Source organism: Tachypleus tridentatus, chromosome 10 (assembly GCF_004210375.1).
Source record: "Tachypleus tridentatus isolate NWPU-2018 chromosome 10, ASM421037v1, whole genome shotgun sequence".
Classification (NCBI taxonomy): domain Eukaryota; kingdom Metazoa; phylum Arthropoda; class Merostomata; order Xiphosura; family Limulidae; genus Tachypleus; species Tachypleus tridentatus.
In genome coordinates, this window is record NC_134834.1 from 72,714,033 (window position 1) to 72,729,710 (window position 15,678).

At 31.2% G+C, this 15,678-nt stretch overlaps 1 protein-coding gene across 2 annotated transcripts in view; it reads left to right on the top strand.

Annotated features, from left to right (window-relative positions):
- Cad87A (cadherin 87A) overlaps positions 1–15,678 on the top strand; it is a 74,222-nt gene that overhangs the window by 42,840 nt on the left and 15,704 nt on the right. Inside the window, exons 30-36 of one of the 2 annotated variants that reach the window (XM_076462049.1) lie at positions 320–517; positions 1,542–1,655; positions 1,786–1,906; positions 3,097–3,236; positions 8,444–8,576; positions 11,315–11,601; positions 13,404–13,492. In XM_076462049.1, the coding sequence (XP_076318164.1) occupies positions 320–517; positions 1,542–1,655; positions 1,786–1,906; positions 3,097–3,236; positions 8,444–8,576; positions 11,315–11,601; positions 13,404–13,492 (1,082 nt within the window). Of the gene's footprint in view, positions 1–319; positions 518–1,541; positions 1,656–1,785; positions 1,907–3,096; positions 3,237–8,440; positions 8,577–11,314; positions 11,602–13,403; positions 13,493–15,678 lie in introns of both variants that reach the window. The other variant, XM_076462048.1, reaches the window with a different exon arrangement.

Here is a 15,678-nt window from a genome sequence, read left to right on the forward strand (position 1 = left end):
TACTCAAGAATGTAGTCTACAGTGTAACACAAAACACAGTATTACTTTTCTATTTTTTTTTCCTTAACATTCAATTAGACATTTATTTAAGCTACGGAAAGTGTATATTATATGTTATTGTCTTTCAAAAAATTGTATGTAGTCTTGTTTTGTGTCAACAGGGATTCTAAGCTGCTTTACCCTGCCTGACTTAGCAAGATCCAAACACTCGAAATCAGAAAAACATTAGGATAACTTAATTCCCAGATATTTATTTATGTATATAATTACTGTAGGAATTTTAGAATCTTAATTCTAAATCTTGCTTCCATTCTTTCAGAACCAGAGTATATCAGACTACCTCGTGATGACAGTGAAGGCTGTGGATACTGATAAAGAAGAGAATGGACGTATATCCTATTGGCTCAAGCTTGGAGATAAAAATGTTGAAGAGACAGAAGAGTTTTTTATTGATCATGTAACTGGAGAGCTTAAAACCAAGAAGATTTTGGATAGAGAGAAGAAACCTAAATATGAGGTTAATTACATTGTAGTTATAATTAAATATTTCTAGCTGATGATCTTAAATTATGACAGATATAACAGCTATAAAGTGACAATTTGTTTAGTCTATAAAAGATTAAATAGCAACATGAACCAATATGGTATAACAATATATGATAAATGGATTGTTTAACTATTAAGTGATAACAATAGTAATGATTGGACAAATAATCATTTTGGTCATATATTTGGTTTCAAATATCTGGCTCCTGATATTTGATTGGAGTTAAATATTTCAAAAAGAGACAGTAAATGTCCACATACACATTAAAAATGCCATTAATATAAACTACAGTTTCATTACAGTAAGGTATTAAACTAGCTACTCATCTTTTTTAAATAAAGATTTACATTGACAATGTATAGTTCAGATATTTCAGATTCTTAAAGGAAATGTGGTGCTTGGCAATCTGAGACAATTTTTCTTACCTTTAATATCATGGTAAATTTGAGTATGTTTGTTTATAAGCTTGTAGAAAATACTGCTCTCTATGATCCATGAGAAAGTAATATTGTGTCGTAATTTATGCAATTGCAAAATAATCCTTTCATGGAAATATTGTCTAATAAGCTAATTCATTGCAAGATTAATATCTAAGACCAAATTTCATCTGATAGTACTGTATCTAATCTCATCAAATATTTGTCTCATGCCTACACATTATTAATATAATGGGAATAAATCATTTTGATTGGTGAATAGCATAATGGTAAAAAAAAAAGTAAATGATGCAGTAAATTTAAGGTGATTACTGTAACTAATGAGCAATGTAACTGTAAAAACTAACCTGCTTTTAAACTGCAAGTCATGTAGTAATTATCAACTAAACATCTGAAGATCATAGTAAAACAGAATTTCACATAACAGGTGCTACAGAATGTTGCACTAATTTTAAAAGAAGCTATTTTTACAAAATTCACATTTATTAATTGTTCATGTTTGATATTTTTATTTTGTCAGTTATAGTTTCTTACATAATTTTCATTTTACTTTACAGCTTGTATTAGCAGCAAAAGATCATGGATCACCAATGCCATTTGAAACTCTTCAGTTTTTAACAATTGTTTTGAAAGATGTGGATGACAACATTCCTCAATTTACTCGAACACAGGTACTCTAAAGACTGAACTTGTGGTTTTTATTAAAATAGTCAAATGTTGTTTTATTAAATGTTGTAAATTTATTTTAATGATAGAGTATATGAGTGAAGAGTAAATCAGCAAAATATTTCTTTATTTCAGAGCACCAACCCATATGTTTTCAACATAAATGAAAATGCTCCTCTAGGCACACCAGTAGGACAGTTGCATGCCACCGATGCTGATGTTGGAGATAACGCTCATATATATTACTATATCATAGGTTTGTTTTTGTTTTTATTATACACTGGATATGGTATGTAATATGCAATTACAACCATAAGTTGTTGTATGAAGTTTCTTCAGAAATTAAAAAAAAAGTTTTGTAATAATATTTAAAAAATAATACAAAAGTTCATTCATAATTATAACTAAATTAGTCACTGTCATAATAACCAAAACCCTACATATATCATATTCCTAAAGGAAAAGCTAGCTGTTATGTGATCTTCTAAAACTTTTGAAGTGTGAACTTTTGAGATTTGACAATATATATTACAAAATCTTTGTTTTAAGCTCTCCAGTTACATGATCAGTTACAAAAAATTATTACATCTTGTCTAATTAAAAGAATTAAATCTTTAACTTGTGAAGAAGTTCCTTCACTTCTTATGTGTTATTAAAAGCAGATTTTAGATCCTCAATAAAAATATCATCTCTTATTCTTAACTATGCCCACTTCAAGCTGAATAAGTTACTTAAGTCCTTAAATGAAACTGGACTGTTCAAGAGAATTGTAACAACGATAATTGGTACATCAGTATAACTAGCGTTTTAGCCTACCAGTATATCATGTCTGACAAAACTGACATTTTAAACAAATATATATCTGTGTGTGTGCAAGCCAGAGTTAAAGTTGTGAAATGTAAAAAAGCTTCTCTGTCTACAGGCTTTGACCATAAACTGTTTGAACAAAGAGCTGTTAATGAACTATTTCTTTTTTCTATCCACCAACTTAACCAGTTTTATATTTTCATATATATCATACATTACATATTTTTTTTATTTTTTTGCATAAACTATTAATTGGGTGAAAAATTTAAACTCTGAAAAATAATAGATTATTTTTAAGTTATATATCAAAATATATGTATGCATCATTATTTTCATAATGAAATTTGGTTTAAAGTAATTGTATACATCAGATATATTTAAATAAGTTATTTGGTGTGTCAGCTGTCAGTTATGGTGCAATTGTAAGTTTGATAGGAACTTTTGTATTGTAGAGATTATCAGTTGTCTGTTTAGATCATCTAACTTCATAGAAGACTGACATCTTAGCACAAACCTTGACGTTACAGTTTTTGGATTATAGTCATATGACAGAGACTTGAAAGCAAATAAAGATGCTTCAGTTGTTATTTAACCCTTTTGTTTAAGTTTTGTTTTAAAATTAAATGTTTGTTTTTATAGATGGGAACTATAATGGTTTTTTCACCATTGACAAATTGCATGGAGTGATTCGTAGCAATGTATCATTTGACCGAGAAAATAAAACAGATTTTGAGTTAATTGTCAAAGTGACAAGCAATCCAGACTACACCATTCTTAAAGTAAGTTCATACATATGTGTTTTTCATATTTAATACAGATTATAAAATATTTGAAATTGTAGATTTCTACAAATTTTATTTAATTTATAATATCTTGAAGATCTGTAAAATTTTTTATATATATTTTAGAAACTTTACATTTGACACTATTTGCCAAATTTTTAAACAAGATTTAAATATCAAGTTTCTGTTCAAAAATGGATAAGTTGTTCAATGAAAGTGTATTCACTGGAAATTGTTAGTGAATTATCCAATCTTTAAAAATCCTTGAGGGTAAAAAGTAAAGTATGTGTGCAATTTGACTCATTTTTAGGCAGCGTATTTCATACCTAGCTCTGCCCTTTCAATAGCTGTAATAATAAGAAAACCTTAAATTTAGTAGAAGGATAATATAATCAGAGCATTTTTCCTGTACTTTTTCTCTCTCTCTTGGTGGCATCTTTTAATATATCAGGCTAGAATTGTTCTTTCTTGTAAGTTCTCAGAATGGAATTTTTGCATCTGAAAAGTAAATGAGAAGGTAGAAATATATTGTAACAAATTTCCTAAAAATGAGCAAAAGTGTCTGCAAGGATTTTAAGTAACAATTATTCTCAAAGGAATTTATTGTAAGATGACAGAAATGTATTGAAGTGAGGTGTAGTTGAGTCAAACTTGGTAGTAATAGCAAAACAGTTCCATCATTTCTTGTTCAAAGCAACCCATTTCACAGTAGAGTTGTGGTTAAGGTTTCTACTGCTTGAACTTCGTACATTTAATGTAGTGCTTCCTGTAGAAGCAAAAGTGAAGATTATTATTACATTTAATACATTAAATGTACCAACATCAAGCAGTAGAAATCTTAACTCTACTGTGAAATGGGTTTTGAAATATTTTTAGGATATTTAAATTATAAATTTAAAAAAAAAATTCTGACAATGATGAGAAATTGTGACAAAAGCTACATTGACAAATTTAGCTGTCTAAATTCTTAAAAGAATTGTAAATTTGATATTGGATAATGCTTTTTGGAATTCACTTATTCTAACCTTAGTCTAAACTGGAAATTAAAGTGTGTGGATCCAAAAAGAGCTGGAAACTTAAGCACAGCAGTATCTTTATTTTCTACGTTCTTGCTATATATTTTTGTCATCATAGGGAAATAAACCCAAATGCTGAAGATTTTATTTACAATCATTGACTTGTAGAATTTTTTTGTAGTGCGAATTTTATATTAACTCAACTATTTACAATAGCTATTGGAAAGCTTCGTAAGAATGTGGTTTGCTTTTGGGCTGCTAATTGGACATATTAAGTTTGAAGTGGATTGGTCAACTTGTTTAGAAGGCGATTCATCTATAGACATACAGGCAGACATTTTTCCTTGATATTGGATAGTTATAACATGGTACGAGTTAATATGTAAAGCATATATTTGAAGAAGGCCTCTACCTCATTTTTTATACTCAAGTCTGAAAATACCACTACTTACTAAGGGTCAGTCTAAAGACTGTTTGTGATTCCTGAAGTAGAATGACATGTTGCTATATAATAAGGAACACTGCTAATTTATGTAGTGGTAACTTTAATGACATCTGAATTGAAGACGGATAAAACCTTGCCCTTATTAGTTTCTACTTTCTGATGACAGCTGAAGTAGAGATAGTTGAAACATCACTATGTGATAAGGGTTCCTTGCAATTTGTGTAATGACAAGTTTCATCATAGTTGAAGAAAATTGTGAACTTATTGCTTTATCATTTACAAGGTTAAGTATGTTATATTAAAATATTTTGAATATGCATATCTGTAAATAATGGAAAACCACAGCTAATTATAAAGTCATGGTGAAATTGAATGTATCAGATCTACATTTTAATATTGTTTAGTTTTTTGGGTTTTTTTAAGTATGTGCTGCCTACAAAAATTGATTGCTTTTGTAAAGAATCTGGATCAATCCTTTGTGATGAAAAATATTCATAAACTAAGATCATAAAGATGTGTTTAGGTGAAGGATTATAGCTTTTCAGAGAATAGGATATCCCTTTGATTTTAATGAATTTGAAAGAAAAAAAAAGTTGTGCTCTATTTGTGGTAAACAAAGTGCAGCATTTTTTAACAGGTGAGAAAACAAGAATGCAAAGATCCATTGAAATAGTCATAAATGTGTATCAGGAAACTACATAAAATAATTGATTTCCACCTATAAGATAACACAAGCCGTATGAACACAAGTTGCTTCCATGACACAACCAAGAAAGGAAAACAAACTGTAGAAAATTGTATGTATGTAGTTAGGTAAAAATTGCAATGCAGGTTAGTACCCATCAAAATGTATACGTATATTGATAATTGTAACAAGTCTTTTTACCATTTTTTTCTTGGTCAGTGGTGAAAAAAGTTTCAGTGTTGCAAAATATTTTCAAAGGGAGTTATGATCATAGTTACTGTGTCAGGAGCAAGCTAGGGATCAGGAGAGTGAGTAAAAAGATCAAGGTGCACTCTTCTTAGTATCAAGTCAGTTTTCTGGATCCTTTATACCACACAGAAACACTGAATTTTTATATAGATGAGGCTATCAGGGTATTGGTACACCAAAATAGTATTTGAGTTATTTATCCTGTTCCACAGTTACATATCTCGAGCAGATAGAGATTGTGACAAGTATTCTTGCTTTTCCATACAAATACATATTAATAAAGTTGCTTCGCACAGCATTAGTAGGTTTCTGTGCAAACACTGTTGTTATGGGTGTGGAGACGGATTATGGAATGATTGCAAGCAGGATTGGTGTGTTTTAGACATTAGTCTGAGCCTTTTGCAATAGAAAATATGCTGTGTGGCTATTCTCAAGTGCATGATTATCAGATAGAGCATAACTGGATTTTAATGCAGCATACTTAACTCTTTGTAAAGATGCCTTCCATGTATTATAATGATAATTCGAGATAACCGAGTAAATCTGCAGAAATGCCACCCTCTGGTAAAGGCCCATTGTAAGCAGTGTAATGAAAAGTTTGATACCTGGAGTTAAAACAGTATAAAACATTTAGTCTTTAATAAAGGCCCTTTCAAATTAATGCAATAAATTAGACTGTATATTTAATATATATTTTCAAAAGCAGTGAAAGGTAAGTTGCAAGTGAACCATCAAAACTGAATAATTTTCATACTTAATACAGCAGACACTTGATGGAAGTGCTTAAGTGCAGCAAACAGTTAATATTGTATGTCTCCCTTTTACTGTAATAAATGTAGACAGTCTTCTAGGCATTGTTGCAACATACTTAATCAAAGTGTCCTTTGGGATTTTACTATAAATGTCTCTGCACTCCCATTAAATTTCATTGGAAGTAACTTTTGATTTACCAAGTTTTAAACCTATCAAATCCCAGATCTGCTCAATTGGATTGAGATCAGGATCATATGAATGACTCCAGTAGCTTCTCTCTTAGCTAGATAATTTCTGCACAGGTTGGATGAGTGTTCAGAGTTATTGTCTTTTTGGTAGTAGAATCTTTTACCAATAATACTCAATAACTGGGTGTACCATGATGGATCAGTATCTAATGGTAGTTGCTCTGATCCATTATTCCATCTATTTTTGGGTATGCCTCCTATTGCTTCAGTAGAAAAACATCCCCAAACCATCACACTGCTGTCTCTCCCATGCTTCACTGTAGATGATATGTATTGAGGTATCTTTCACCTTTTGCCTTCCAGATGTAAAACCCTAAACTTTGAACCAAATATTTCATCCTGTCTTAATACCCTTTTCCAATCACCTACAGTCCAGTTTTGTATTTTTAGCAAATTTCAGTCTCTTGACAATAGTTTGAAAAAAATGTTTTTTGTCTTTTTTTTTATAGTGCTACCCAACCAAATATTCCCTTTTCATTGAGTCGTCTTGATACTGTCTATCTGGACCCTTTTCTGTCATTTGGTACACAGTCATTTATCTCGTGCCTGAGATTAGTAGCATTCTTCATTCCTTCCTTCCCAAAGTCTGTATAAAAAATACTTAACATCAGTATCATTGAGTTTAGATGTTTTGCCTTTTCCTTTCCCATTTTCAAATTCACCTGTTTTGGTCTCATGATCTAGGATGTACTTGACAGTATTTAGAGAGCATTTAAAGTCTTCCACAATTTATCAGAGTCCAACCAGCATCATGTAAAGCTTTTATGTGAACTCTCTGCTCCACTGACAGTTTTCTATGCTTTTTGGGCTGTGGCATGACAACAAAATGTAACCTATATTGTTAAACACTGTTTTTATGAAGCTTTGTTTCATGAAGTACTGTAAAATTAATTTCTTCTACCATATGCTAGCATTTTTCTATGTAGTTACGACATTGCAAGAGGTACCATGACAGTTATTTCAGACCCTAAATTTTATTAGTATGCTCATTCAAGCAGAATTCTTATGACATGCCCTTGGTAAAAGTATTCAGGTATTCTAAAAATTACTTATTCTCATCCTGGCTCAGTAAAGCATTACCACAAAGTTGAAACTTGCATTCTGTTGTAATGGCATGGACAACTTAGTCTCATAAAATGGGAAGAATGACAAAGTGTTCTCTTGGCCAAACACTTTGTCTAGTATTGTATATGCAGTTTTCACACTTTTGGGAAGATTCATTCCAACTTTCAAGGAAGATGATGTATCTCTGAGCTGAGAAGATCAGAAGTTTAATCTTTTATTTCACTATATTTCCATTGTTCGTTGTGTACTTTTTACTTTAGTTGTATGTTAATATCAAATTCATTCACTTTTACTTATTTTCATCATCTCAGTCTGGAAGTCATATATAAATATATAATTGTATGTGAAGCTCAAAATGTACCGTACTTCATTGTGTTTGTCAAACGTGTTTGTTTCTTCTCTTATGCACCTTTTCTCGCATAAATGTCTACTGGTGTGATGGTTGTAAATCTGTGAATTTACAATGCTACATTTAGGGGTTTGATTCCTCTCAATGGATACAGCATATAACCTGAAGTAGCTTTACTGTGAAAAAAACAGTCACATGAACAGTCTCTCTAGCCAGTCTTTGAATTTTCTGTTATGTGGGATTAGTTTACCTACAACCCATTATTCTACTAAGCAAGACTTATCACAATAGTAAGGATTAATCTATTATTAAATTAATTGCATTTGTATATAAATTAATAAATATTTACTACAAAGAGTATAAAGGTATACAATGTCTTGAATTTTTCCAGCAGTCGCAACAGAATGGCTTATCTCCTGTAGACAGAAGCTATCGTGAAGAGGATTTAACCCTTGCTTGGATACAAGTTATTGTTGCAGATATCAATGATAATGTTCCATACTTTACGAATGATCCATACTTTGCAGGTAAAAGTAATGTTTACAATCCATTTGGTTTTTAACAGTATGTCTTAAGTGCAATGAATAAATGTTTTAAACTAATTTTTTTGTAGTTTCAGAAGAAGGGTACAAAATGAACTTTTTTTTTTTTAAATGCCACATGGCATAAAAATTTTAGGTGCCACAAGAGGTGTTTGGGTGCTGAAAAAATGTACCTTAAAAAACTTTTAAGCTTCCATTTCCTGCTAAGTATTGTTTTGGGCTTTTTCTGCAAAAACTAAGACATGACAGAAACCTAAAGTTTCATAGTCTTGTGTAAATAGCACTAAGTTTGTATCTTAGCAGTCACAACTATAAATATCAAATTGAGTCTGGTATGGACATGTTATGCTTTATTTTAGATGTGGGCCTAAATCTTTTGCTTGGATTAAAAATATCTATTTAAATATAAATTTAACAAGAGACCTCACTTCTACTATAGCAATGATAATAAATATAATCTATGTATATAAAAAAGAAAAGTGTATTTATTTGCACCCTAACTCCTTCAAGCCTATTGGGCCAACCTCAATCAAAATTTATACATAAACACTATAAACTATTGTAAATGTCCTAATGGGGTTAAATTTGAACTTAACCTAGTTGATTAATTACTCCCAGGCTGTTGAGACAGTTTCAATTTTTGGTAGGTTGAAGCATTAGATAATCTTGAATATTCTTTGCTCTAAAACTGTTCATGGTCAAAGTATGAAAATTACTGGACTGTTTCTCAAACAACCATGCTTTTCTCATGGTCAATAAAATGTAGGATGTTCTAGGGTGGGATCACGTCAAAATCTTTATTTGTTGGTAAATGGGAAACAAGCTGCAAATGTCGCTTATGAAGAAGCTTTGTTGTAAGTAAAATTTTGAGATAAAGTTTGTCCATATTATTATTGCCCTGAAATATTTTGTTACTGTTAACGTTGGATTGTTTTAATTAAGTTTAAACATTCCCCAGCTTGTGCATTATATAATCTATATCTCCAGCTTAATCAATAGCTATTTCTAGGACTTCTGACTGACATTAAGACTGACATAATTTATGTTTACTGATGTTTGTCTAAATCTACACACAGCATAAGACAAGTACTAATACTGTTATTAATAATCATTATGCATGTTTGTGTGCATCGTTTACATGCATACTCATTACTGATTTGAGCCCTAGTCAACATTTTTTTAAGAAACTTGGTAGAAATCAGCCATATAATCTAAGTTGGGAGTTCCTATACAGTGTCAACCTCTTTACTGTATTGGCAGATGACCTCTAATTAAAAATTGTGTATCATGTGTGTTTTACTACCTTTTTACATTTTAAGAAAATAACAATGAAAAGAGGTTTAAATATCAAAAATGTTTTTAAAAATCTTATGATTTACTTTTAATGTGAAGGTACTGCTTTGATAAAATAACCTTATGAATTTCTGGGTCAATGTCTAACAGTTTATAAAGAAGATATGGCTCCACATTCATCCTGGCCCAGCATGGCCAGGTGGGTTAAGGTATTCAACTCATAATCTGATGGTTTGCTGGTTCGAATCCCGGTCGCACCAAAAATGCTCACCCTTTCAGCCATGGGGGCACTATAATGTGACGGTCAATCCCACTATTCTTTGGTAAAAGTGTAGTCCAAGAGTTGGTGGTGGGTGGTGATTACTAGCTGCCTTCCCTCTAGTTTTGCATTGCTAAATTTGGGATAGCTAGCACAGATAGCCCTCGTGTAGCTTTGCACGAAATTCAAAAACAGACAAAACAAACCACATTCATCCAATTTTTAGACTTTGTTAATTTCCAGTTGGGTTGATGCACATAAAATCAGTCTTGTTTTTTTGCAACCAGCATGCAACGGTACCAGGCGCTCAACAAATGTATGTGATTTATGTTAATTACAATCATTAACTTTGGATTTATATATTATTATATTAGTTTTGTAATGTTTTAGCATTTCATTTTATTCATTACTCTTTCAATAAATGGTAATTTCATAAATTTGATGTGCTGGTGGAGACCCACTAAAGTACTTTTGTGAATCCCTCAGAGGATACAGATCACAGTTTGGGAACCTCTAATGTAAGTTAATGGACAATAGAAACTAAAGGAGCCTTGTATTTGCAATGATTTGGGGCTGCTAAATTATAAATTTTTATGATGCAAAAAATATGTGATCTTGATTTAACTAAACAATACACTCCCCTTTTTCCTGACAAGATATAATAGTTTTATCTCGTATGAGATGATTGCTGCAATATTGCTTGCTACATTTGATCATGTTGTTTTAAATATTCACATGCCTGATGTTAATTTTAGAATCATTTGGTATGTAACACTTGTTAATTTTATTGTGAGTTAAGTTATTAAAATGATCAGTAAAAATTTCCAGTAAGACCCCAATTTCTCCTCATAATGGGGAAAAAAAAAAATTTAATGGATAAGAATAGAAAGAAAAAATTGTAAACATTTGTTCAGTATTAAATATCTTTCGCATTAACAGTTTGATTCTGCTCTTTCTTTTTTATTTTATTTCAGTAATAATAGTACTGCACTTGTTATACCCTGGCTTTTACAGTAACAGGATAACAAAATTAAATGTCCCTTACACATGGAAATGTTCTAATGCTTATTTTCATCATAAATTACTCAAGCCCTTATGATTACTCTAAATTCTACACAAATATAAACTTTGTTTTCATCTTGCAAATCTGTGACCTCTCTCACCCTTCCAGGTATCAAGTACACTGCTCAAGTTGGAGATGTAGTGGCTACTGTAACAGCAGTTGATGCTGACCAAGGACCAAATGGAACACTCACTTATCGATTAGAACAAATCAACCTCTTCAGGCTTGGGGTTCCTGGAAGTGTTCGTCCTATCCCCTCTCCTTTCAACATCTCTAAAGATGGTCGTATTTCCACAACTCAGTTAATGACACAATATAATCAAGTTCACTTTAAGATTGTTGTAGCAGCACGAGAAGATGCATTTCCTCACAGAGTTACTCGAGCTACTGTCAAGGTGTGTCCCATAGCAAATATTTAAAAATTTTTAACTATGTGTGCATTTATTACTCAGTAAGACAAGACATATTTTCAAAATGTACACTTAAATACCACCAAATCAGAACATTCTGTAAAAGATAAAACATATTTTAGGCTCTCTGTAAGTTAAATGTAGATGGCAAAATCATCTTTATCCTTGTTGATTACCTTTTTAGTTTTACTAAAACATTACACTTCGAACTTCTTTGTTATTCTGGTCTTAATAATATGCCATTTCTGAATATATAAAATAGCTGTAGTCATGTAATTTTAAAGCTTAATATTTATTATAAAAGGTTAATCATGCTGCATAAAAACAATAGTCATATGCCACATAGTGGTATGTCATAAAAGATGTTAGAATGATGTTCCATGGGAAACATATTTAACATGTATGATGAATTCTAGACCACATGACACAGTAAGCTACGAGGATATCATTCTTTTGAAATGGCTGTAATATGGTATACTATCACAACAAACAATATGGGGCTAGAGGTCACAACCTTTTAAGATAAAATACTTCAGTGTTCTCTGAAGTTCAGAAACTTCCACATTAGAATACTTAAAAACAGCTACTGGCTCAAAAGCCACACTCCAAACTATCTAGAACGATGTTCTCTTCTGTAAAGTGAAAGCTATGGTGTGACAAAAAAAAGTTCCAACTCGAAAAGCCATTGCAACGATGTGGAACATGCGTCTTATAAATAAGAGTTTGAGAAGCATGGATTGTCAAACAACTTTCTTATAAACTTCAGTTACCTTAAGTAATCTACAACTTAGGGATTTAATTCATAAGGGGTGGCTGTTAAAAATCAGTTTTTGACATTATCCATATTAGTCTAATTTTACAGGAAATTAATTGTGTAAAAGTTTTTATAATGTTTTACCATTTGTATGTTGTATTTATAGAAGAGTTAACTTAAAATAGAAATATGGTTCAAAATGAGTTAAAACAATAGTCAAGCTAAACTTTGTAGCAATTCTTTCACTGTAGAAATCATCTTTAAAAGTATAATTACTGAAAGATACAGAAGTAAAGTATTTAAGTAGTATTAAGTATTTGTATAACAGAAGATATGATTAAGAATAAAAAATGTAATAATAACTGATAAAAAAAATTAATTTTAATTCTGTTGATACAGTAAGAAATATAAGGTTAAAATTCAAATATCACATTGTTTTTAATTTTAACCTTTTCATTGCAGCTGTGGCATATATTTCCCAGTGCTCTCACACCCTCACCTTGTGACTGGGATAGATGTTTCTTATTGTCATTCAGAGTTGCCACGTGTGACGTGTGGAAGTAAAGTGAGTTGGAAAGTCCTTATTGGTATCCCATCTAATGTTGATATAAGGTTTCACTCAGTCCTAGGGTAACCAACAAAATGACTAAGTAAAATGTCTGACAGCTTTGTGCCAATCATGCCCACAGAGCTAGAGCAGGGAATAGAAACCCTAATTACAATGTAAATATGCTTGATTCACTTGACTTGGATGTCTTAAAAGACAGTGAAAGTAAGTCATGTGATGTTCAAATATATGATGATGAAGAGACAATGAGACCAGAGGATACTAGTTCTTCATCTAGTGATAATAATCAATATTATACACCTGGATCCAGCAGAGGAAAGCATTAACAGTGTTAGAAATGAGTAAATATTTGTCCCAGTCACAGTGTAAGGAGGTGGGAGCACTGGGAAATATACATCCCAGCCACAGTGAATGGGTTAAAATAATATCTGAGGAATCAATAAATTCTGTTTTTAACCATTTCAGTTATGGGTTTATGAACCAGAGCAATTGACTCGAGTAATTATTGCCCAACCACCAGAAATTGTGAACAAAAAGAAAGAAGAATTTATCTCGTAAGTAAAATCTGATCATGCCCATAAAAACTATGTACAACTATATATTACTGTGATCATCTGTTGTGGTGAATCAATACACTTTTATTTCTAAGTCTTTAGCCAGGATATCCTACCTTATTCAGAAACGGAACTGTTTTATGGCATTTTATCACACATTATTTCTTAGAAGGCTTTATAGTAGTTTTCTAAAGTAATATATCCTGTAGAATAAATCAGGCTTACAAAACAAGAACAAAGATGAGCACTGTTTGTATGCATGCCTGCACTGTATTATTATTATTATGGTATTCTTTCATTAACTTTGTGTCATTTAATTGAGAGTGAGTTACATTACAATTTAAAAGTTACATAAGAAGTGGTTTTGTAATTTGTTGTTAAAATGTTCAGTGTTTTACTTTTTTATATACTTAAAGAAGATACTAAATACACACTTATATGAAGCCCTAGTAATTACCTTAAAGTTATAGCAGATAATGCCTGTGGTATTATCTCTTAAATACATTGAAAATATCCCATCTATCAGACAAAATTCAAATGCTCATGTTAAACAAGCCAGCCAAAATGGAAATCAACTAAGGGTAAGGAGTTTGGGTTCTTGCATCCACAACATCTCAACTGCAGCCAGTTGTGGGAAGAAAGTTACCCTTAAGTTCTTATAGTTCCTAGAATCTCCATCAAAATCATTTTAATGCTTATTTCATATATTTATTTATTTATTTATAAAACAAGTCTACAAGAAATAAACACCCATTCCAGAAAGAATGTTATTTAGTGAAGAACTTGAATTATTATACTCTAAAAGTTTATTGTTTGGGACATTTTTTTCAGGGAAAGATCAAGGATGGATAACACATTTTATTGGGTTCATATGTAACAATTGGTCAAGCCACCTGTAAGTGGTAATATTTTGACCTACATGCCATTTTCTAACTTGGACTGAATGCATAATTTTAAGCATTGGTGCTGGTCATTGGTATAGACAAATAGGCTTTCCTCAAGAACTATGATGTATCAATCAGCAGTAACTTTGATGACATATTGCACCATAACAGAAATACCATTGAACTTTTTTATGACTAGCAAATAGTTCAATAAAACTTCTTGGGAGGATAGTTTCCAAACCCAGGTGTGTGTTCAAGAATTGTGCAAATATAAACTTGTTGGATAAAACTACAGTGTTCTAAAGGAGAGGAAAGTTTGACAATATGTGTGATACCCATTGCTGCTGATGTATGCTATTGATGCCATAAGTAGTTTCCATTAATGTGCTTAATGATACCACTTCTTGAAAGAGTTATTACTTTTTTACTTTTGTCAGTCTCCATTCTTTTCACTACATGAAGTGTCCATTTTGTTGGCTCTTTGTTGATTGGGAAATGACTAAACTGCTGTATTTTCACATGACTAGACCAATATTTTCACTATATTTACTATAGAAAGCAGTATCTGGTGATTTATTTTTCACCAGTTTTGACCACCTTCCAATCATCCAACTGTGAAACCTTCTGAACATAAATTTATTTCCCATAATTCTTTCATTCATGGTAATGCTATTTATATTCAGTGGTTTTTACATGGTTATACTTGTATTCACTTGTTGTGGATTACTTCTCATATCATTGAGATCTGTAATATGTATTCTTGTACACACATATTTCTTTGTTGGTAGGCTGTGTACATAAGTATATACAAATATTTCTTTATATTAATACATAAAAAGATAATACTAGTCTTGTATATGTCAAAATAATAGATACTATTTTAGTGTGGTTCTGGAACTCAACACATCAAAGTAAGTTTTATATTTAAGTTAGAGATACAACAAGTTTAATTCTCAGTACTCCATAAGTTTATGATCTTAAGGTTTAGTTTGTATCACTTGTAATATTAAGATGCTGTTATTTCATTTGTAGTACTCATATTTTCGTGGTTTTATGGGTTTACTTCATACATATCAATTCTTGTCACTGTTGGTACTTTGTGAAACACTATAATTACATAAGTGATGAAAACAGTGATAGTTACATGTTTCACAAATACTTGTTACTATCATGGTTTCTCAAGCAAAGGCATCTTTAGATGAGACTAAAATAAATTATAAACAAATATGAACCTACTTACAAGCCATTTCAGACCATATCTGCTGATGCCTTTACTGGCAAAACATGGTAATAATAAATGGA